The sequence below is a fragment of the Pholis gunnellus genome (genome assembly GCF_910591455.1).
Source record: "Pholis gunnellus genome assembly, chromosome: 6".
NCBI classification, from domain to species: domain Eukaryota; kingdom Metazoa; phylum Chordata; class Actinopteri; order Perciformes; family Pholidae; genus Pholis; species Pholis gunnellus.
Window position 1 is genome coordinate 11,587,132 of NC_136532.1, and position 24,767 is coordinate 11,611,898.

General features: G+C 42.9%; 1 protein-coding gene across 3 annotated transcripts; it reads right to left on the reverse strand.

The window, feature by feature from the left end:
• Positions 1-2,077: 2,077 nt before the first annotated feature.
• Positions 2,078-24,111, reverse strand: ap1b1 (adaptor related protein complex 1 subunit beta 1). 3 transcript variants are annotated; one of them, XM_079160861.1, is made up of 23 exons: positions 24,076-24,111; positions 22,577-22,637; positions 21,736-21,841; positions 21,491-21,626; positions 20,635-20,880; positions 20,233-20,423; positions 19,842-20,063; positions 19,537-19,657; positions 19,342-19,437; positions 18,412-18,527; positions 17,302-17,467; positions 16,365-16,463; positions 15,422-15,681; positions 14,960-15,167; positions 14,387-14,506; positions 13,863-13,892; positions 13,633-13,770; positions 13,403-13,548; positions 13,192-13,321; positions 8,745-8,829; positions 7,955-8,041; positions 7,257-7,411; positions 2,078-3,427 (listed from the first exon to the last, which is right to left on the reverse strand). In XM_079160861.1, the coding sequence occupies exons 2-23, from the start codon at positions 22,611-22,613 to the stop codon at positions 3,353-3,355; spliced, it is 2,970 nt and encodes a 989-aa protein (XP_079016987.1). In that variant the 5' UTR covers positions 22,614-22,637; positions 24,076-24,111; the 3' UTR covers positions 2,078-3,352. The 3 variants fall into 3 exon arrangements, with proteins under 3 accessions (XP_079016987.1, XP_079016985.1, XP_079016986.1); XM_079160859.1 differs by lacking the exon at positions 14,387-14,506; XM_079160860.1 differs by lacking the exon at positions 14,387-14,506 and having other exon boundaries at positions 24,003-24,082.
• Between the last annotated feature and the right edge of the window lie 656 nt (positions 24,112-24,767).

Genomic DNA, 24,767 nt, shown 5'->3' on the forward strand with positions numbered 1-24,767 from the left:
GACTGTTCTCTCTCTCTTTCTCTCTCTCTGCCCCTCATCATTTGCAATATCCCCTGCCCCGCTCATCCAATAGGATTATGTCGTGCGCAAGGCGTGTAAAAGCTTCGAGCTCCCATACGCTGCAAAATAATGGCAAAGGAGTAGGACGTCCAATATAGGCCTACATCACCTCAATGTGAGGGTCATGGAGGTGTGGCGCAAGACTGTACATCATATCTCCGAGTGACACGACTTATAAGTGTCCATCAATCACTGCTGGATGGTGGCAGCACGAATTAACTCAGTTACAAGTGTGAGGAATACACATTATACAGTGTATGGCCCCTCAGAATAACCGAGTGAGTTTGTAACCTCGGCCGGTGGTTTCCAATACGGCAGCGTGTTTCCGGAACACCGTCTGGGACACAAAGGGGGGGGCTCGCCAGGGGAGCCGGCTACGGGTCGACGGGCTCCGTGGTAGGGCCACTGGGAGAGACGGGGCGTCTCGGTCTCGCTGCAAATAGGGTTTATAGAGGGTTTCCGATGCTTTGGACTCCATACATGTTTGTCAAGGCTGGATTTCCAATCAGACAAAGTGGGTAATTGTCCCTCAGGGGCCACAAAGCCCATAAATGGGGCAAGTGGTAGTTATATCAATTGCAAATACTTGCCGCCATAAGGCCCCTGAGGCGATAAGTCCCTGTGCTGTGGAGGGGCTTTGCGTCAAAACCAACCCGTTCTCACTTCCAATGCGTCAAATACCCCAGCTTGGTCGTTGCTCCTCGGTGTCTGACCCTGAAGCAATGAGGCGCTCTTTTGCATCTGTATGCGACGCCGAGAAACTGACACGGAGCGGACGGGAGGGGTGGTGGATGGGTCAAACGAGCTCATGATGAGCTCAAAACACAGTTTTAATCATTTCATAATTTCCATCGATTTTAAGTACATGGTTCATATTTTTAAACAAATTCGTGTTTACTCATGTTAGCACAAAGTAGGCACGAGGACAGATAGGACACGGTTTGGTTTCCAAGAATAGAGTAAATGAATTAGAGGCCAGTGGCTAAAAGGGGCCCACAGGGAATTTCTTTTGCCCCGGGATCCCACAGAAAGTTAATCCAGACCTGGAGTTTATTCTTTGTGTTTGGTAATAACGCTGTTACAAATGCTGTAAATTGTCTCCCTCCCTGATGAATTAAAGAACCATCTAAAGCAAAGCGAGTGTCCTGCTGCAGGAGGATAAACACCAGCCGAAATAAATGTTTCACCACCCGGCAGCCCAGAAGTCGTTTGGATTAGATAAGAACTAATCTGTAAAACGTTGGTGAATGACTCATTAACTATTAATACAGCAATTAGTTAAATGTATAAACTCTTTGTAAGTCTATAATAGTCCCTTCATACAAACTGAGCCTTTACACCCGAAAGCAATGCAGTGGCACCCCCTACTGGCATGCATCGATCGATATTATAGATCATTTATTAGTACAACAGACTTGTCACAGCTTTGGACTACCGACTCCTCTCTGGTTAGAGCAGAGCTGACCTTTAGTGTTGACAGAGGAACAGATCTGATTCGAGAGGATGTTCGCGTTCACATTTAGGTGATGCAGTTAGAAATCCTATAAGCTTTCTCCGAGCGGCTCGGGCCTTAAAAACCCCCGTCAACGCTCCAGAGGAGCTGCTCCACCTTTAAAAAGATGCACCCGGCTGTGGATAAACCTCAGACTTCACTCACGACTCAAGGTTGAACAACACTGAGAGACTTTGTATGCAAAGCTGTGAGGGCTGCCAATTGTGTAACACTGTAGCAGAAGCGGAGCAGCCCATGAGAGCAGACGCCTCAAAGGTCACCAATGATTATAAAGTAGTGTGAGAGAAAACAATGCACGCTGGCTTCCAGGGACTTTGGGAATGTGGACTTTACCAAGCAAATTAAACTGAGGTAACAGTTTGCATCCTGCGACACTGGGACTTTGGCACCGGCAGACTGTGCCATAAAAGGGAAATTGTCCTTGCACTGCATTTTATTCATAATGTCAAACACTGAAGACTGTTATGTGAATTCATCAAGACTTTTAATAGTTATTTTTGATGTACACACACTGAACAAAATCATGTCATTCAAAATATGAGTAAACTTCTTTTTTTATTTTATTTTTATTTTTTTACAGCATTGTAAATGAATCAGCCGTCACCACACACACACACACACAGAGCTATACACGCTCAGGATACACAGCCACCTCTGTTGTAATCTTAACAAGCTGTTAGCGTGGGCGCATACATCCTGTAGAGCCGATAAAAAGGGCTTCAGTGTAATGACCAATTAATCTGGTCAAGTCTGCAGGTAGAACAGAGACACTGGATGTAGACAGTGTGCTACCTACATGTATACTTATTACTCAGAAGTGTAACAAACCATGGCATCGAATGTTTAGAGTTATCTCACATGAGCCTTCATCTCAGGTGGTCATGGTAATCAAGAGGCTGCGAGGGGGGTGGAGGGGGTGGAGGGGGTGGAGGGAGCAGCAAATCAAAAATCCTCAACACCTGAGGCTCTCTCTCAGCTTGCCATATGAACACCAACAAGTCTACACGCACACAAATCAAACCATGGAATGACTAATGAAGAGCGCAGGAAGTGGAGGACTGCTGCTCGTCTCTAAAATGTCCAGATGTTGATGGAAAAATTAAAGAGCGGCGCAGCTTCCATGCACACAGCACACAGCCTGCTCTCAGGGATAGCAGAAGATCCACAGACACTAAAGAAAACTAGGAAATGACAAAGACAACAATAATGTAGTTTGTAAGTATCTATGCGTCTTTTCTGCGGCCCAAACAGCCACTTCACACAGGGGGAGGGGGGAGGAAAGTTGAAGCTTTTTTTACTTGAAAGTACCCTAAATAAATATGCAGATAGTGACGATTCACCTGCTGATTGCAGACGCTAAAAATAGACTCCAATTTGAAGAGAAGTGGGGCTTGATGATGATTAAAAAGCCTCATGCAGGAAAAAAAAAACAGTCATGGGAATACAGCAGACTGTCCCCGAAAGAATACCGGTCATCACAGAGTGGACCAACGATGTGAAAGCGATTATTCAGAAAATATATACGATAATGTCCTGAAACTGAATCTTTTTGTATCAGAAACATACAAACAGGGGACAGGATATGGAAAACCAGGATAATGAACCAGGATTTCCTGCAGTCTTAGGAAAGAAAAACAACCAGCGATGAGCGCCAACGCAGCAGGAAGTGGCACTTGCACTGCATTAGGTTGCAATATGGTCCTTGGGTGAGGAGAGGGAGAGCAAGAGAAGGTGCCAGGAGTCTGTGAGAGCGGCGGCCGGGTCGATGTGGGGAGGCTTTCAGTTCTTCAGCACCGCCTCGTAATTCTGGAAAACACACTGGGAAACCTCTGGAGCTCTGCACTTCAGGGAGATCTGAGGGACACAAGAGATGGACAGGGTTGAATATGACTTTACTGTTAAAATGAAAAGGTTTGTAAAGACGCAGGTTTCATAAACGTTCACTGTTTGACATTCAGTAAACAAGTTACCATCACTAACGAGACTAAATAAATTATTTTTCAGGTGAAAATATCTTTGTTGAAACCCTTCTTAATTTAGTCTCATCAGACTCAGACAGACACAAACACACGGGAGACAGAAGAGGCAGCCTCTCCACTCTTTGATGTTGGTCTCAGCTGGGAGCAGGTTTAGGATCTGATTTCATTTCCCCCATCAGCAATCACACCGCAGATGAGATTTCATCAGATCCAGAAACACAAGACAGCTGGAGCTTTGGAATAATTATGAGGACAGATAGTCATGGCGTGGCACTTATTAATACATACAGCAGACAGTGATTCTGAATATTTAAAAATGTTTCTCTAATTAATTGCTGCATGATCAAAACCAGCTGTGCCTTCTCCTATGACAAATGGAGCCCTTAATAACCCACATCGCTGTGCAGCATTCGTCTAGCACTGACACACACACACACACACACACACACACACACACACACACACACACACACACACACACACACACACACACACACACACACACACACACACACACACACACACACACACACACACACACACACACACACACACACACACACAGAGAGCGAGCGACGGAGAGAGGAAGAGAGAGACAGAGAGCGAGCGACGGAGAGAGGAAGAGAGAGACAGAGAGAGACACAGCAGCTCGGCCTCTTACTCATTGTTGTTCTTTCAGCTTTCATCACTGTCATTTCTTAGAATCACATTTGTTCCAGTGGAAAATAGTTTGGGGGGATCAAAGTGCAAGTTTGCTAAAGATAGAAAGTGCAGAACAAGCTACGAGTGGTTTACAGTTACAAACAACACAGAAAGAGAAGAAACAAAATACAAGAATACTTCTAACCTTTAGAAATCTGCCTTTCAGTTCGAGTGCTGATAGTATTGTTCGGGACTGTATGTCCTTTACTAGCCAGCAGACGAGGAAAGATGAGGAACTACATGCAACAAAGGTGTCCATCTGGACTCGAACCAGATCAACGCCAGGATTTAACTGCAGTTTCCCATGTAATATATTGAGTAATCCCTCTTTAGCACGACCTCATCACAATTCAAGGCAGTGCCAAAAAAAAAAAAAGCCCTGTTTTTATCGTGACAACACGAAACGTTTCCCCTTTGAGACACTGTTAGGAGTACTATATGAGTTCTGGTGAGTGACTGACAACAGGTTTACAGCAGCCCATCGTTGACTCAATGGACACCAGGATCTACCAAAGGTGTGTGTGTGTGTGTGTGTGTGTGTTGGCTAGCACAGAGCTGCAGTGGAATAAAGCAGTGGTGCTGCACGGCTCCTTCAGTGTTGCCTTCGCAGACTCCGGGCTCTTTACTAATGCATGCAGCTGCTGGCAACATTTAGGCCGGGCTCTCCTGTCAGCGTGGGGTAAGAGATGTGAGGAAATGCGGCTGCTCTAGCCACCGTGTAGAGACTGCTATTTAGAGAGCCAGGAACTCTGCGGCATTCACGAGTTCATCTTACTGCGAAAATAAATATTAGAATCATATTAGCAGTTCACAGGCAAGAAAGGAACAAACTGATGACGAAGGAGGGCGTAATCCCTGAACGTGTGTGTCTGGTGTAGAGACGCAGCTCTTATTTTTAATACAGCTTTGTTCCATCACACTAAAATAATGAACTTCAAGTATCGAGGTGTTTACTATTATAATGCAGTAATGAAGACATTAACGGGATAGACACCGTGGTGTAAAGACGTGTGTGTGTATATATATATATATATATATATATATATATATATATATATATATATATATAAATAATATCTCATAGTATTAGTGTTCCTGGTGTTAAACCACACTACCTCTCTACCTATGTAGACGGTTAGGAGACTACATTTGTATGTATGGCGCCACTTTGGTGTCCATTTCTGTGTTGACGGCTCAAGAGGTGGAATGAGACGTCACTGGTCACATAGTTGCCATGGGGACAGGAGACCGTGCGTCACGTCAAAAAGATAAACTGGCGTCACAATAAAAAACTATGAAGTATACATGAGCGCCGATGGAAGTCAGTCACAGGGAATTCGAGAGCTGCCGACACTCAACTGTGGAAACTTAAAGCTGCTATTATGAATAATTTAGCATCGAGGTAGCGACTGACTGAACGAGGTCGCTCGTGGCGGTGAACCCTCAGGTATCAGAGGAAGCTTAAGACCACACGGGTGAGCTGAATCAAATGCTACTGTACGTTTTAACTCGGAACAAATTACAATTGTTTTTATGTCTCGTCTCCAGAAGCACAATAAATAAAAACCCCAGAAGAAGAAAACAACGCAGCAGTGGGGCTTTACTTCTTCCGGTCTAAAAATAGCAGCTGACAAAAGGCTTCAGCAGCTTGGCTTTAATGTGCCAAGAGAGCGCAGGGACCGCGCAGCCGTCAGAGGACGAGGGACGAGCGTCAGAAAACACACTGTACATGCAGCACGGGGAACTTCTAAGTCTGGTCTTCTCTTCACTTAGCAATTCATGATCCATCTTCAAAAGGTAAGCGGCCTTTCCTGCCCTGCTGAGCATCCATTTCAACTTAAAAATGTAGAAATCAGAAAATAAAAGCAACAAAGAAAATGAAAGATGTACACCGCCTCCAGCAGAAAAGAAATAAATTCTCTACAAATAATTTAACTTTCTCTTCAGCTAATTAATCTCAAGGAAATAGTCCCAAAGTCGTATATTTCAACGTCTCATATACGAGGTTAGGCTACACAATGATGTACCAAAATAAGGTGTGAACACTTAATAACCTGAAGATTTAATGAGAGCTGGGTGACTGACTAAATCGACTAGTCTAGACTGGAGAAAACAAAAACAACAGCGAGTGCCACCTATAAATAAAAACACAAAGTGGAAGCAGACTGAGTGATGAGCTGAGAGGAGTCGCATCAAGGTCATGGTGCTGGACGGTAGTCGTGCAGAATGTCTAAACCAAACACAATCCATCAAGAGCGGAGGCCGCGTCATGCTGACTCAGCAGAGACACCCAGCAACACAACGGAGAACACAAACAAATACACACACACGCACACACACACACACGCACGCACACACACACACACACACACACACACACACACACACACACACACACACACACCCCGCTGAGTCACAAATACTAGCAGCACACTCGCTGCACAATCGACCAGCTCTCTCCCTACCGCTCATCTCTGCATAGCCACCATCGTAACTGAAAACACACATTTTGGTTTGCTTTTTGATTGCAGCCACCAAAAACACTCAAGGCTCCAGATATGAAAGTAGTTTGAAAGATGGGATTTTGTTTTGTTACCTGTATGTAAATCGACTGATCACATTTCAAGCATAGATAAGAACTTCTTGTGAAAAGCTCTTATTCCAACTTCTTAAATGATTAGACTTTTAGATGTTAGTATTGTCTACTCCTGTAACACTGTAATGGTGTCTATGAGCTCCAGTCTACATTTTACTCAAAATGTTCCTGATTACGCTGCAGGTATAATAATGTCAACAATAATATGTCAACACATTGTAAATACATGCAACATAAAGTATGTTACCATGTCAAATCTCTCTTTATTATAATCCTTACATTCATGACAGTATTTGGCAAAACATACTGTAGGCTTTTAAAATGTAATAAAATACTAAAGGTCGTCTCTCACCAGTCATTTATTTTGGTGGTAAAAAATAAAAGACACAACGGGACCAGTGCTCACCGTGTAGTTTGGGTTTCCTGTCTGCACCCTCAGCTCAGCCAGCACCCAGATGCCATTGGTGAGTTTCATGGACTGATACAGCATGTCCTGACCCTCCACCTTACGCTTGGCTATGGTGAAGATATTGCTACTCTGCAGTTTGTTGGAGGCTGCATCTGTTGTAGGAACATCATCAGAAATTAGCACAATGCAGTCAAAATTGTAATCGTTTCTGTACTTTTAACTATCTGAACAAGCCATCGCTCATTTTTAGTGTTCAGTTTCAGTCATCAAATAATCATTAAATGTTACAGACGATGCAGCATTTCTTCTTTCTTCATCACCCCGGGCTATCTCCGCGGCACTAATTCTGAATAAACTTTTCTCCTCAGCCTCTGTCTCGCTGCTGCTTCCCAATAGGACGTGAAACCCTCTCTCTTCGTTCATGAAGAAGAAATATAATCTGTGGGGGGGTGGGATCTCCATTAAGCCGTCATTAGGAATTCTTTTTCCAGTTCAGCTGCTCTCACGCTTGTGTAAAACTAAATTATCGCCCGTAAATGGGAGACTGCATTTGATGAGTTCTCATCAAATGCAATTCGCTCCATTAGTGAGGATTTGAGACGGCCACTATGTCAGGCTATTTCAACACACGGAGAGAAGCAGCAGGATGTGGCTGCGCTGTGGAGCCCTCTCTGTTCTCTGTCCATCTTTCTCACCTGAGTTGAGATGGCAGTCTTTGATCTGAAACTGGGCCTCGTTGTCATTAGGAATGTCTTTCCATGTGGCGAGGAACACCTGTCGCTCTGCGGACAAGGAGACACAAACACCGGATGAGTCCAGAGACAGAGCACACACTGAAATGTGCACAATTAGAGATCTGTTGTAAATGCACACGCAAAAATGTCGAATGAGTGAGTGAGAAAACCATCTTCTCCAAAGTTTGTCACACGCAAACTAGACTCTGTTACACAGAAATATACGTTAACAGTGTTTTGTTTGTGGCCGCTTATGTAGCAACATTATCTCTGTTGTAAGACATAAAACTTACCGGATAAAAAAAACAAACACGTTCTCTGGGGAAGCTGTGCTCACCACAGAACACAGATAATAACTAAATGAATGTATCGACACTGTCGCACTACTAGTCCATTACTTTTACATCGCAATGACACCAAATATAAAAACTGTTGGTCTGGAACACAAACAAAAGAAAATGTCTCTCGCTTATTAGAACCAATGATATCGTCAGTGAGGTTATGGTTTACATGCAGTTGATTCAGACTAAGATGTGTATTTATGAATTATTATGGGCTTTAATTTCGGCCATGGTACAAGGCATTTTTTACCATAAAACATGCTATATTGTGATTTATATTGTTATCGAGATATCAAATGCCCTATATCAGCGCGCGTACACGCACTTGCTGAATGACTGACGTACGCGTGCGGCACTGACGTCAGCGGGGATTTGAGGCTTTTGTGTGAGTTTAGCTGAGACACACTCACCCATCTTCCCGTCCTCCACAAACAGCATGCTGATGGGGTACTGACAGCTGAAGTAGAATACGTCAATGTTGTTCTTAACAGCCACCTACGAGAGTGATTACATCCACGGAGGAGGTAGAGGAGGCCGACAGGAGGGGGGGAACAAGAAGCAGTACATGGGTAATTACTTTTCAAGCGCCCTTCAGGGATGGACATTGCTGGTGTATGTGTGCCGTTTACTGAACAAGACAAGAGGGCTGCAGTCCTCTGGGAATCTCACTCTCACACACAGCTAATACTAAACCATCAGTGTTCTGCACTGGCCTCCCATCATACCGTGTCTCACAGCAAGCATGAGGCATTTATTTGGCAAAGAATATCAGCAAACACTACTTACAAGCTAATAGCTGTGTAACGGTTCGTGTATTTGTACCGAAGCGTCAAGCAGCGCTCGGAATAAAGTCTGTAGATTGATGCATGTAATGTGGAACCAAAGTTTACAAGCGGAAAGTTCCACCTGAAAACGTACGCAACATATGCTGAGGTTAGCACAACAGGCATCCAAAAGTACATTCGACAGCATCACCCAGATGTGCTGATCACCTACAAGTTAAATATTTAGAAAATAACCATTTCTATAAACAGCCTACAGAAAGTGCTTTGCTAGAGGAATACAATAAATATGGAAATATAAGGAGATACAAATAGACAGTGGTTAAAAATAAAATACCAAAAATAGGAAGATGAAGACACAAAGACGACTGACAAGAGAAAACTGAAATAGCACCTAACAGCAGGTCTATATTTAAAAAAAGAATGAACTTGTTAACCTAATCTTTCACAGTCTTTAGGCCCTGGTGGGGCAGTGAAACATGAGAACAACGGCGGTATAATGGAGGCACCTGAAGTAACGAGGGTGATATTGATCAGGCCGCTCACAGAGAAGCCTTGTTTGGGGGACAATGAATTTGGCCAGACGAGAGCTGAGGAATGACTTGTGAATAATTCATTAGAGCATCTTATTCCTGGTTGCAATGCAGGACTGACAGGAACACTCTTCAAAGCTTAATTCTGTATGTTTGGAAAGTAAAAGCACTTTATTATGATCTATGTTTAAGGAAGTCAGAAGCCAAACTATTATGGCTACGACATGACATGATTTTTGACATATTATATAAAAATATGTCCCTAAATTATGTTTGGGCTGTCCTTTAACACAAACATATTTGATGCACTCAATACTCTTTTTAAAGAAAGGTAAAAGATGATTTAGTACGAGCATCTCATTTTTTAATACGTGTCTCTGTATTTAGTCTTCTTGACGGTAAAAACAAGCTATTTGAATTTGCTGTGAAAAAATGTGATAGACATGTTCAAAGCTGTTCGTGCAGAACTTTTGTCTGTTTGTGAGAGTAATTCAAAATAGTATAATTTGAATATGAATTACACTGTCGACATGCTTGTGACTTATGCCTTTAGATGAGCTCTCCTCAGGGGGCTCGCTTGCCCCGTCAATGGATTTCTATTTTGGACTTCAATCCTTCCACTGAACGCAGTTTTATTTATTTTTTCTGGAGCATTCACTCCAGGCACTTCTCTTGGACGCTATAGTTTCTGTCACACTCCTAGCTGCTGCTGCCGCTATGGTCTCTCCCTCCTTCCTGCCCATTATGGTATTGGGTAGTTCAGGTAGACTGACATACCGAACAACCAATCAGAGAGCTAGAATAAGCAGCTACGCTGTTAGCGGTTGACAGCACTTTGTGAACTGCTGCTGTATCGACGCTGTTGTCGAGTTAATAAACAACTCGTTCTGAGAACAATTCTCTGGAGTTTGTAAGCTGTAATGTCGCCAGAGCAACATCAGCATTGTGTGAACCTGTTTGGCTTTCATGTAACGGACGTTCAATTATATGTAAAAGTCTTTAAAAATATTTTAAAAAGCTTTAATTATTTTCTGACATTTTACAACCAAATGCAATATAGAAAATAATATTGCCTTTTTAAACATATATTAAGAAAATATTGTTATTTAGCATTTATCATGATTCTTTTTTAGATTATTATTATAAGACAAAGTGTAGAGCTGTTAACAATGTCACAATGTACTAAACTGATTATCTGTCAGTGTTAGCTCAGCAGGTGACATCGATTGACTTCTTGATCGATCACAAAGTACGTTTCTTTGCTGTCGTACCAAAGCAGTTATTTTCCGCCTTCACCCATTTGGGAACCTTTGTACCATTTCTTTACTACTGAATAAACCCGCTGTAAATGTCCAGCACACCTGATGAAGTCACCACTTTGATGTCTGTAAATGTAACTGCTGTGTCATTGCAGAGGGCCGTAGCGTGGGGAAGAACTGCCACGAAACCTGCAGCCAAAGTGACTAAAGAACTTCCTTAAAATGTGAGGATTTGTGATGAAAGTGTTTCATTGACTGCGACCATCAGTGGTTACTGACTGCTGTTTGTAACCACTGATATATATTCTGGAAAAGTATCTTCCATCAAGAAAAAAATAAATTAAATATCTAAAGATAATGTTACCCATCAAAGTCGGGCCCAGAGGCAGCAGAGTGGAAAGGTGAGCGGGCCTACTGAGGCCAGGAGGAACAAAGGAGCCATAATGACCCACCCACACACACACCCACACACACACACACCCACACACACACCACTCTTATCTTCTCTCTCCAGCTGCACACAGTGGACGTCCTCAATTCTGCTCGGTTAAAAGAGCCACGCTGATCAAACACAAGCCCGCCTCTCACGCTCTTCTTACTTACAATCCACAACCGTTCTGATGGCTGTTTCATGTTTTAATTCACAACAGGGGAATTCAACCGTAGAGCTGAATAACAGTGAGGACACATTACTAATCACCTAAGACACATGGTCATATACCGTAAAGAGATATAGTCAGGTCCATGAGTATCTCAACCATGAAGCATTTTGATGTTTTAGTTTTGTAAACTTAAGAAATATAAAGAGAAATGCCAACTATAATTAGGAATCTGACTGAGCAAAGAAAGGTTTTCATTTCATTTTAAAAAAATTTGAGGTTAACCGACTATTGGTTTTACTGACATTCAGCATTTTTACGATAATCAGAATAGTTTTTTTTTTGTAGGAGCACGAGAACTACGAGAAGAGGGAATGAGACTGCGCCTGGACGCAGGTGATGTGACGCATGACCGAATTATCAGAGTTTATGACTAGAGTTACCACCTAGTGGTTATATGCCTCCGCCAAACACCTATGTTACAGTTCACATCCACTTCTGTCCAAAATGTCATCACTTAGTCGTTCCATCCCATTAGACGTTTGTGTGAAATTGTCACAATTAGCATACACATTCTTGAGTTGTGGCCAAAAGCGTGTTTTGTGAGGTCACAGTGACCTTTGACCACCAACATTCTAATCAGTTTAATCTCGAGTGAAAGTGGACGTTTGTGCCAAATTTGAAGAAATTCCTTCAAGGCGTTCCTGAGATACCACGTTCACGAGAATGGACCGGATGAACAGACGGACGCACAACCCAAAAACATTTTGCCTCGGGCCATATGAGTGGAGGCTTTAAAATCCAGTGCAATGATACCGACATTTTATACACCAGACATATATATATATATATATATATATAACACGGACATGTCAATGTGATTTAACAAGCGTCTGACCCGTTCATTTGAGTCAGTCTTCACTCTGTCATTGTAAGTAGGGATTACAGTCTGCACACTTCACTGATAAACCAGAAGAGCAGATCACTAAAGAAAAGGTCTGAGAGTGCAGGATGGGAAGGCAGACTGCAACACATGCAAACAGAGTGTCAGCATGGCAAGAGCACTGGCTGCTTCATGTTTTAGAGATGATGTTAAAATGTTTAAAAGATAATGTTGAAAGGTTCAGTCTCGCAGCATTTAATTAAACATATGCTGAAAGGAATTTGAGTGTTTTTTTTTGAGAATTTAGAGTTTGTGCTCTTTCAGATTTTGGCACTACAACTTTCCTTTTTCAAAGATTATTTTTAGGGATTTTAATGACTTAATTCGACATACAAGCACTGCAGTAAGGACTCGCTTTACTACATGAACAACACTTTCATTTTTACTGCAAATGTACATCGGCTTCAAATATTAGTTATCGGTCGCTTTGATTACTAATCATCTGTATCGTATCAGCCCTGAAGAAAACATATCGGTCGACCTCTGCCTTGTTTCCCAACTCTGTTTACATTCCAAAGCAAACATTGACAGAGTACAGAGTGCTGTCACAATGTTCGAGGCCCTTGGGGTCCAGTAGGAAGACATGTTGGGACAAACAACTTCAGGCACCAGAGTCCTGTAAGGCCAGTGTTGAATAAATGAAAACAGTTGACATACATAACCCTGCGCTTCTAGTCGGACCAAAACAAAAACTAGCAGTCACATCAACTTCAGGGGAGATTAATATTGTGACGGTGTTACCTGCAGGTTGTTGAGAGGCTCCATCTTCATCACAGGTCCCACAGTGCTGAGGGGAAGGGCCGCTTCAATACTCTGGTTTGGGCCAAGAGGAGTGAGAATCTGAAGGGGACCAGCCGGAGCGAGACCAAAGCTTCAGAGGAACACAGAGGGGAAAGGGTTAATTGTGTAAATGTACAGAAATCTCAGCCCATGTCTTAGTAGGTGGTCTTACCTGTTTCTGTTAAACTGGATGGCAAAATCAGTCATGACACTCATGGCTTTATTATTGAGGGTCATCTCCATTTGGATGACCCCAGCACGGCGGACAAAAACGCCTGTTATCTCCAGACCCTTGGCCTTCATGGCTGGAAGCCAAACCTGAACAGAGACAAGATCGGATCGTTTCTTCGGGATCCAACCACTGGTGTCACATCGTTCTTTGCCGTATGTATCAACACTCACTGTTTTAGGGGGGTTGTAGGCTCCCATAGGCAAACCAACTCCACCTCCGAGATCAAACAGGTCATCCAGACCGCCGCTAACGGGGGCACTGAAAGAGGCCGGCATCACAGCTGGAGCACCACCGAAACCAGTCCCCATCTGTGGGTCGCAAAGCAACACGTTAACCCAACATATTCAAATTTCACCCTGTACAGAGCAAAGTTTGACAAAATCTCAAACAAATGACTCACAGCAGGATTTCCTCCAAGGTCTCCGCCAAGCTGGATGGGAGGAGAATAGGCACAAAGAACAATCAGGTTATCTATTGGTGCAAATATTCTGGACGACGGTGGAAGGGTGTGAGGCTGTGATTAATGACAGCTATGGGATTAACACTTTTTACAAGTGACAGGAAGAAGAATGAGACAACAGAACGGGAGAAATTCTCATTTTATGTAACTGACCTTTCGATGCCTACACAAGTCAGGCCGAGTGGCTATTGAAATCCGATTTTGTTCAAATGCTACTCACTAATTGAGTCTATTGTGGTGATGAAAAGGTTGGGGGGGGGAAAAATATAGTAATTCCACACAGTGACAAAGGTTTACTACTTACAATATTTAACAAGAAACATAGGCGAGATTTACTAAAATCTCTCCTACATGGAGTGGGAAACATAAACAATGCAACAGGCACAGAGCACTGCTGGGGAGAACTACTCAGAGGTCACAGTGGTACAACAGGGGACAACAGGGGGGTCTAGACTGGAGCTGGCCTTTACTGGTCCAGCGTGGTCCCCTGGACCAACCTCAGTGGGGCTGTAATCTGGGGGCGATGGGGACTGATGTGGGAGCTGAGGTGACTGAGGAGTGTCCGTCCGCAGAGGAATAGGCGGCTGATTGAAACACAACGCAGAGCCCAGAGGAAAAAAAAAAAAAAGAATTGGACTCAAGGATTTAACAGCATGCTTACTTTAGATGTCACAAGAATAAAAGATGATGAATGGTGATTGAAAACGTCAGATTGATGCATGAGAACTACAGTAAAACAGAAGTGATTCAAATCAATCTTCTAAAATGGCCGGACATGGTTTATAAACGTTGTGCCCGCTTCCCTCCATGTAGTTACCGGCTCAGACTCATCCCCCATCTGCAGGTGCAGCGTTGAACAAAGAAAGGGAAACAAGGGTCAAAAGAAAACGCACCAAAAAGGTAGAAGAAAAGTACAAAGATATATTACCGTCACTAGGTCCCACTGACATTAAAGCCTTTTACTGAAATCCACTAAGATCTTCCAGCTGTTAACAACCCGACAGCTTCTCTCAAACAGTGTTGTGCAGAAGACCTACCAGGCTGTCCAGTCCTCCGCCAAGGAGGTCCATAGCACCCATCTGCATGCCAGAGGAGATGGGCGGTGGTGGTCCGGTGGTGGTAGGAGGTGTCAGGTCCAGATTAAGCAGATCTCCGAGGAGGTCTCCCTGGGATGGGATGACAGCAGGAGGCGCCTCAGTAGCTCCAGCAGCAGAACCTGTATCCGGGCTCTCAACACTCTCGCCACTAGGAGAAATAAAACAAGAAGAAAAAAAAGAACGAAACATTTTTACTTGCATTTTATGTAATTCAATTGATTACCATTTACTAGCCAACTAGATATATATATGCGATGAGTTGTATGTAAACAGAAAGTGCGTTACTCAGCAGATTTGAAGGAAAACATAATAGAGTCAAGAAGCTAGATCCACTTCAGTAAACAAACCTCTTTGCCTGCAGTGTTGTTCATTTATTTTTTATTTTAATAGTGCATGACTCACGATCCAGCATTGCCGGTGAGCCTCTTGTGCTGAACACCACGGCTACCCTCAACAAAAGCACTGGGAGGCTTGTGGTAGACAGAGGCCAGAGTACCAATGTGGCAGATGAGCTCCTCCAGCAGTGTGGGCTCAATCAGATCCGTCTCCTCAGAGATCAGGGGCTTCTCCGCCAGAACCACCTCCTTGGCGGCCACGGGGTCTGTGGAGAGCAGACGCCAGTAGATGTAGCCGCGGTCCCTGAGGTCTGGGTTATCAGAGTCCTGCAGAGAGAGAGAGAGAGAGAGAGATGGAGGAACGGGGATGAAGGAGTATTATTCATGGAGAATGTTTAATAAATACTTAATGTTAAACTCTACTTTGTCTTAGCCCCCAATATGAGAGACGGAGCAGTGATTCAAAGTCATCAACAGAACTTGTCAGGGTTGCAATTAAATCAAAAGAGACCTACATTTATGTATGCAGTCAACCATTTACAACTGCAGATGATATGCGAGGCTCTCAAATTAATAGAAATATATTTTGTCATACGGTTCTTTCAAGTTATGAGGCCCGTTGTCAGCTCCTCATTGCTGCTTTCTGCCAGTGAACTGCCGTTTGCAGTGTTTGTTTGTACATCCGTTTGCATATGTACAGAGAGGTTTATTGCTGTAGAAAAATCCATACAACTGGTGTAGTACAGTACACAAGGCATGTCATACTCTAAATCTTTTACTAACGGAGGCACAAGCCTCAGCTCCATATTACAGTACTCCAGAGTCCCTGGAATGATTCAGTAAAAGAGAACTTTTTGGAAAAGACACAAAAAAGGAGCAACGTCAGAAGCCACGTCTGATGAGAACACGTTGCACAAACTAGAGGAAGACATGGACAGCAGGATCAGAGTCGTCGACAGTTAGTGAGGATAAAGGCAACAGAAAGTGTGTGTGTATGTTTTGTTTCTCACCTGTGTGGCTAGACTCAACACCTGCTGCACCAGCTCCTGGGTCTCGGTGGGCTTTTTCAGGAACAACTTGACGATCGCCGTCAGCAGCTGTAACTGCACCTAGAGGACACGGCGAACACATACAGTACGTTAGAACGGCTCACGTACTGCCATTACAGCTAGTGTGTATACAATTTAGCCTAAAACCGTAAATTGGTGTCGAGTTGCAGCTTAACGATGATCTTTTAACGATGAGCTGTACTGATCCACAACACATAATAAACAAATATATAAACTCCTTTTAACTCTCTGGGCTTAGGTTTCCCATGGACGGCGCACCCTGCTGAACAGCAACCATCCCAATTATTGGCTTAAGCTGCTGCAACCAAACACCGCAAACGGGAACATTTTGTGCATGATGCATTTATTTCTACCCACGATATGACTCGTTATCAGAAAAGCCTCTCCAGCACAGTAGTGAAGGCTTGCTTCTCTACACAACGTGTGTCAAGTCGCAGTTTACATCGATGTCTTTGCAAAATGTCATCACCTCATCATTCTATCCTTTGGGATATTTGTATTAGATATCATAATTAGCACATGAATTCTGAAGTTATGGCCAAAAATGTATTTTACAACCCCAAAACATGGGCGACTATCGCCGGCACGGAGGCATGAAAAGTGTTCCCATTATTCCAATAATCTTATTAAGCACGTTTGGTCTCAGTGAAACTAATTATATAACTTTCACGGTACCACACATTGTAATAGTATTTAAATATGACCTATAGTACTAGTACTGCATGTCACCTCCATTTCCAGCAGCTTAACAATGAATTTAATTATTTCAGAAACCAACTACTGTCCGCACTGAAAGCTAATTATTGGTGCCGCTGCCATTAAAAATTAACTTCCTATTTTTGTAAATCACAAAGTGCCGAAATTCTCCTCGACCCACCTGAGTGCTTTCATCATGGAAACCTTCCAAAAAGCTCTCCAGCAACTCATCAGCGTTGTCGATGCGCTCGGCATACTCTCCCACAATCCAGATCATGGCGGCACGCGCCTCCGGCTCATCCAGGGAGTCCAGGTTTTCACACAGGGTGGCGATAACACTCTCATACCTGGACACAGTCACGCAAAACAACACGATATCAACTCAAATGTTGCAAATGTATCTGGAGACAGCAACAAAAAACAATCACACGGAGCAAATGACTATAATTTACATAAAACTTCATTAATCTATTTAGGATAATGGCATGTTTCACATCCAGCTCACAAAGAACAACGTCAGCATTACTTTGGAGTTGTGTGTTCTGGCAGCCTGACAAACGTCAGTCCTTTAACTCCGGTGTGATCTTTGGGCCGTTCACTTGCTAGATGCTCAACCAGCCGATGTTTTATGGAGTGGTTGAGGCATTTCATTTCCATAATGCTTGTATTACAAGATTTGCCTCGGCAGAACGATTTAGTTGATGTCTAATTAATAGAAAAGGCAGACGTTTGAGTGGGGAGTGACTCATGCAGCTAAAGGCTTGAGCCACGCCGAGCTGGAAACGTTCCAAAGCTGCTCCCTTGGAGACTAACGACTCCATGGTGATACCGGTCAACCCGCTGACTGTGTGGGCGAGGTTTCTGTCTGGCACATGAATCCACTCTGTGGGATCCGCAGCAGAAGTCACGCTCCGGCACAATCTGCCTCACCGTCTTTGACCCGGTGCCTTTAAGGCCGAGTTCTCAGTGCCGTCCTCTACAAACACTCTCTGAGGACAATTGTCTTCTCTTAAAACTCGTTTGCATGCCTTTGTGTCCGTGTAATGAGCTTTCACTCTGCGTAGTTTAAGACCAAGACAGAATAATCAGAGGGTCAGTGAAGTGGAACAGGAAGATAACAGTGTGTGTGAGTAAATACTGGTGATCGGTGCCTCGTATATCTGTTTACAGAGAAACAGCAAAGTGTGGACTCAACACTCTGCATTCCTCAACTGTTACGAGTGAATCTGGACAGCGAAGAGTTAACAAATAATCTGCAAATGTCCACACTGATGCGTTAGAGGGAACCTACTTGTTGGGGTACTTGCGAAAGATGTCCTTGATAACCACAATGGCCTCCTGCACCACATAGTTCACCTTGGTTTGGATGAGGTCCAGCAGTGTGCTGACACAGCGCTCGGCTGATTGCTGATTAATGAAAAGAAAAAGAAAATATGTCATGACAGGCCTGCAAATTTAAAGAAACAGTATAAAATAATGCAAAAACATTGTGTGCATATAACATGCATAAATAAACTAGTTTTAAAGTAGCTTGACATATATATTAGTCAACAAATCTAGTGAGAAATACACTTTCCAGCAGTGTTGAGCTGTGCAGCGGTTCTTCTTCTTCCTTCCTGCCTTTCAATACAACGGTTTACTTGCCCTCGATCTCCGGGGACGAGATGGAGTTATATCAGGAATTTAATGACAAATGAGGAATTACAGTTTATGTGAAAATCACCTAGTTTGCAACTAGTTTTACAACTGGGTCATCAGGGACAAAAAAACAATCAAGGAATTTTTGCTTTGAAATGAAAGCTTACAGGCTTAGAAATATCATACATTATTATACAATGTATTTTTTGTAACGTATATTGCTAGAAGTGACTTTATACATTTAACTTGAGGCTCAAATACTGCCTTCAGTTCAGGCTTTAACAGTAAACAGTCTTGTGTTCATTTTAAGTATGTTGTATTGTAATTATGAGAGAAAGATATCATGACGTGTACAAAGTGGAAACCATAATGAACCGTAGTATAATTTGTTTTATGAAAACTCTCGTGATGACAGAGCTTCCTTGTATTCATTATAGAAACACAATAACTGTGCCTGACTGGTGGCCTTTTATAACTTATAAACAATCATATACGACCAAAGCTTTATTGGTGAACAATATAGCTGACACAAGGATTTGACCAACAAAACATCTGGTGACAGTATGACGTCATCTGCACCCACCTCTACTTTGATGGCACAGCGGCCAATGGCCCGGACCGCTTTGCGTACAAAGTCCACGTCCACCTCAGTGGCGTACTCCTTCAGCTCAGCCAGGACCTACAGCGAGACAGACGAGCATCATGTCACTCAGAGGATTTAGGGACCAATTTCTTACTTTTCCAACAAAAGGAGGTATTACAGCTGTGTGTGCGTTACCTGGGCGATGTTGGCTTGAGATGCTAGACGAATCATGATGTCCAGCTTCTCCAGTTTGACATAGATTGGGTCGTTGTACTTTACAAAGAAGACCTTCATCTCGTGTTTCAGGATCTCTGGCCTAAAAAGAAAAGAAAAACACATCTTGTTATTTGTGGCAATCTGTAATTAAACAACCAATTAAGTAAAAGGGAATCCCACTGAAATGTAGCATGCTACACTAAATGCAACTTCTACCAGGCTTGATATTCCTAAAGTATAAAGAATACTAAAGAGCCCTCCTCAGGTTATCTCCCCACGTTTACCGTCTCTGTACGATGAGGTTGATGTTTCTGAGAGCCACATATTGCAGCTCAGGCTCAGCGGAGAGGAGCGTGACCAGTGGAGGGGCGAGCTTCTTAAGCAGGGTGCCATAGTAGTCCAAGTCTTTGGGCAGCATCTCCATGAACTTCATTAAAACTTTAACAGCTGACAACACCACTGCAGAGTTGGCGTGGGAGAGCCGCGGGGTCACACGCTCACAGATGCTAGCAGATGTTGATGGTATTGGGGGAGAGACAGAGCACAATATTACACAGGGTTTACTGGGTGTATTTTTAGACATTACTTCTCTATATCGGTACATAACAAATAGTTCTTTGCTGCTATACATCGATGTTCAGAATGTTAAATACAGCTGCTCTCTCTCTCTCTCACCTTTGGGACTCGCGGTCATCACGAGGTGTGTAATTAGCCAGGCAGTCAAGAATGAATATCTGTCCCCACTCTGTGCACTCGTTTAAAGCAGTCAGCAACTTGTTGATGGTCTGAGGGTTCAGGTCCAGTAGATTACTGTTGGGGTGAGACTCTGCTATCTCAGACAGCGCTGCCACTGCGTTCGCTACAACCTAAAGATGAAGACAAGTGTACAGATAAATGCGGACAGAAAAATAAAGCCCCCCGCCCCCTGCTATACTAAGATATAAAACACTAGTCTGGCAACACGTTGAACATTTGTATCCAGCAGAGAGCTTATCATTGAAAGGCAGCGCTGGGGCTTGTAGGCTGCTGTGCTCCACCCTCAACAGCCAGCTAGTCGGCGGCCTGAGGGAGTCGTACCATGGGGTTGGAGTCAGAGATGAGGTCTTTAAGGGTGTCCAGGAAGCCTTGGTCCTCCACCAACTGGGCGTTGATGTCATGGAGCTTTGCTACACACACAGCGGCCGTCTTCCTCACATACGGGTCTTCGTCCTTCAGACATTTCCTCAGTGGCTCACAGAGGTACTCTGTGATCTTGTCCACACGGATGCAGCCCATTGTGCGAACAGCGAGGGCCCGGATTAGAGGGTTAGGGTCTTCACAGTCCTAGAGGGGTGGTTCAGAGAGGTCATTCATTTCTGTATCATACAACATCACCTAAAAGACATTTTAAAATGTATCTCACGTTTGTTTGCATTAGCATTCTGTACAGAATTAAATCATATATTGAGGTGTCACTTCTATAGAAGTATGATAAATGGGGAGCCAGAAAATCTTTAAGGGACTTTGAGCTTTGATAATCATCTCATTGAATTGAGATAATGGGCATTTTACACAGCTGAATGTATCCCAGTACAGCATGCATGAATAGGTTTAAATTAAACCTTAAAATTAAGTTTGAGTATTTATCCTCCCAATCATACAGTGCTAAGCAAACATTTCTAAACCCCTGTATACAACATGAGGACTGTCTGAAACCCGTTTGTCCAAATGGTGGAATTCTAATATTTATGATAAACAATTTCCCAGTAATATGTTCTTCGTTAATACTTGAATTACTAAATATATTTTTGCGTCAATAAGTTGTGCAAGAACTCAAGGATTGCACAAACCTTTTTTTATAGCATTGTACCAAGCAGGCTCTAATTGCATTAATTACAGCACTTAAATTATGAATAGATCATTTAATATAATTTTTAGACGGATCGGGCTTCACCTTTACAAAGGTGTTAACAGCCATGATAGCCATGTCGGGCTGACTCTTGGCATAGTTCATCAGGTAGAGGTAGACCAGCTTTTTCAGCTCCAGGTTGTCCGTCTGCATGCAGTTCACAACATCTGGGAAGAGAGCACTGAAGGAGGGACAAGGAGTTCAGTGACTACTGATTCAAAATGGAGGGTGATTTGATATAGTGCATTATTTCAGTGTGGGTATTTTGGACGTCATTTTCCCTGGCTCACCTGACATCCTTGCCAACTGTCATGGATGCAATGACCTTCTTCACAGCCTCCTTCTTCTTCTCTTTCTTATCACTGTTTAGCTCTGCCTTGAGCTCAAAGATCTCCCCTGAGCACACAAGAGAAACAAAGTAAACCACACATTATTTACTCCATTCGTGATGGAAAAAAAAGAGTACTGCAGCATTGACCCTTTTTTTCCCCAGCAGTGTCTGATACTGGTGGCTGGTTTTGGTTGTCAGTGGCTTATGTGCATCAATGCATTTCAGATCATTGTGTTACCGAGGTGTCTATCTGCATGAAGTAGACTATAAAACCTACAACATCAGCACACCGTCAATTTTGGGCTTAATTTTGAGTCTACCTACTTAAGAGTTTCCCTGAAACCACAAATCACTCCCGATCTCCTTTAAGAGGTTAACCACAGACTGCCCAAAAAGCACTTTCTGAGAGAAATCTGCTCTTATGTCTCAAACAATCTAACAAACACAAGAAGTCTTTACGCTATCGCACATAAGCACCGGTTTGCATTTCCAGAGCCCTGTGAGTGGGCACATGCTCTGTTCTGCCACACAATTACAAACAGGAGGCATAGCCGGACAGTTAAATCTCTGTTAGCTAATGTCCAACATGTTTAATCTGATTTACAATAACCAGAGCGGTTCAGTTCTTGGCAATAACGTTGATACGAAGCAGGGTGATGATAAAAAAAATTTTCATCGTCTAGCTGGGTCGATTAGGTATCGGTAATGCACACATATCAATATATCGATACAACAATAACAACAACAAAATGTAACTACACGGTAAATCTTTAATCTTGTGAACAAATCAGCTATCAGACCTTTCTTGGTGGTGGTGAAGTACTTGGAGTCCGTCATCTTGGATCCAAATTGTCGATTCTCCTGCAAAACACAGAGGGTGAGAGAGTCGACAGTGAATCTTTATCCGAGTGGAAACATGGAGCATCGCAAGTGCAACGGGAAACTCTAGAAGTGCAAACACAGGGAAATAAGAGGACTTCCGGTCTTCTCCTGAACAAATGGCAGTGATCCATCTGAGAGAAGAAAACAATGGACATTTAAATCTCCTCTCAAACTGTGACACTTGTTGGTCAGCCACAGCAGCGTGTAACTAACTATAAGTTGGTGATTTCCACTCATGGTGCAGCACCTCTCTGTGAAGGATCCGGACCCATTTAAGCAACAATACTTCCTGTTATAAAATGTGAGCAATAGTGCTCAAGTTAAAAGGCTTGTTTTGTTTTTTTGCTGGTAGCCAGCATGTGTTGTTATAAATACATTGTTTTATCATGTTTATGACACTTCATTACCACTATGCATATATGTATGTAGTCCTGGTTGTTGCCTACACTGATTCAAACAGACGGCACTTAAATAGAAATGCTAATAATTTCATGAATTCGACTGAGCTTCTATTACACAATGTTATCCTACCAGCGTCTATGAAACTTGCAGGAACAGTGATGCTAGCAGAGAGAGATGTGAAGTGATTTGATACCGAGTCAAAGTCACAATGAACGGCAGAAGCGTATCTGTTATTAACTTAACCAGTTTGATTATTCATTGAGCTTCATGTAGCGTTAGCTGTCAACATCAGCCAGGCTGTTAGCCACAAGCTAACCAGATACGATGCATTCAGCCCACTGACAGCGTAGCGAGCTAACGAGACGCTATAGCGCTAGTTAGCTGATTACGGTAACGTTACTTTAACGCAAGCGTTCACACTGCTGCCATGCCACACTGTCACTGAACTAACAGTATACTGTTGAATAGTGTTCAGAGTAACAGCAGGAGTACTTCACACTAACGTCAGCTGACTTTACGTCAGGACTGCTCACTTAGCAGGAAAGTAAGAGGAAGGCTTCGCTAGCTCGCTACCATCAAACTAGCATGACGCTAACGTTAGCTTAGCAGGCTCGAGAGTGTACAATCCTGCTGGAAAAAAAACTAAAATATGTGACGGTTAAGTTGGTTGAATTGGTGCAGATAGTTCTGCAATCAACGATGCTATTCGATCAACTACTCACGCATAATTGATTCGCCCATTCCTGCATCTTTGCAGTAGTTAGATGAATGAAAGTGGTGTGAACCGCTAGCTCTCCGGTGCAGTGTGCCTGTCAGTGTCAGCTAGCGCCTGGACACTTTTCTAGCTCGCACAGCTAAGACATGACCTTCTGAGTACAGGCTTAAGGAAGCCTTTGCCAGGATAGCTAAGCTCTTAATCTGTCGGCCTGGTTTAAAACTTACCGAACGAATTAACGTGCCTTCTGGAGTTAAAATTAGACTCGCCACAAGATGAAAATATCCACAAACACCTTACCGTGACAGGCGTAGCAGAGCTGTGGTGGCCTTCGTCTCCTCCCACTTGATTTACTTCCGTCTTTCCACAAAATAACGTTTGCAAACAGAGAAGCAGCGTCAGCTTCCAGTCAGAGGAGCGGTTCAACTCTCTCCACCATATGTTCGTTCAGCACTTTACAGAAATTGTTCTTGTTGAAATCATTTATTTAAAGATTTGCATTAATAAGATGTTAGAGGCTAATTTATGTATCCACTGACCTCTAAGAGTTGACAACATAAAGATTAGTTGACGAAATATTAAATGTAACTTGTACAATCACTTGTAAGTTGTAATTGGAGTACAGTATCCTACAGTATCTAATGCAGTGTTAATTATGTAATTAGGTGTTTCTAATATTTTTTCAATGCCTTGTACATCACCTACACTGTGTTACAATGGGAGGTGTTTCTTATGTAGTGTCCATCCATTTAAATCTGACTAAATATTAGAAACACAATACTCAACAGCACCACAGACTGCCTCTAAAATGACCATAAAGTTGAATCAACACCAACATTACACACTATAACTTTCAAAAATATAGCATGTCTTAGTTTTAACTGGGTTATTTTAGTAGGTCAAAAGCAAAACAATTACATTCTCTTCTGATTAAATGGGGAGATGATCATTTTAGGGGAAATGTCAGTATTTCCGTTTAGCACATATTCTAA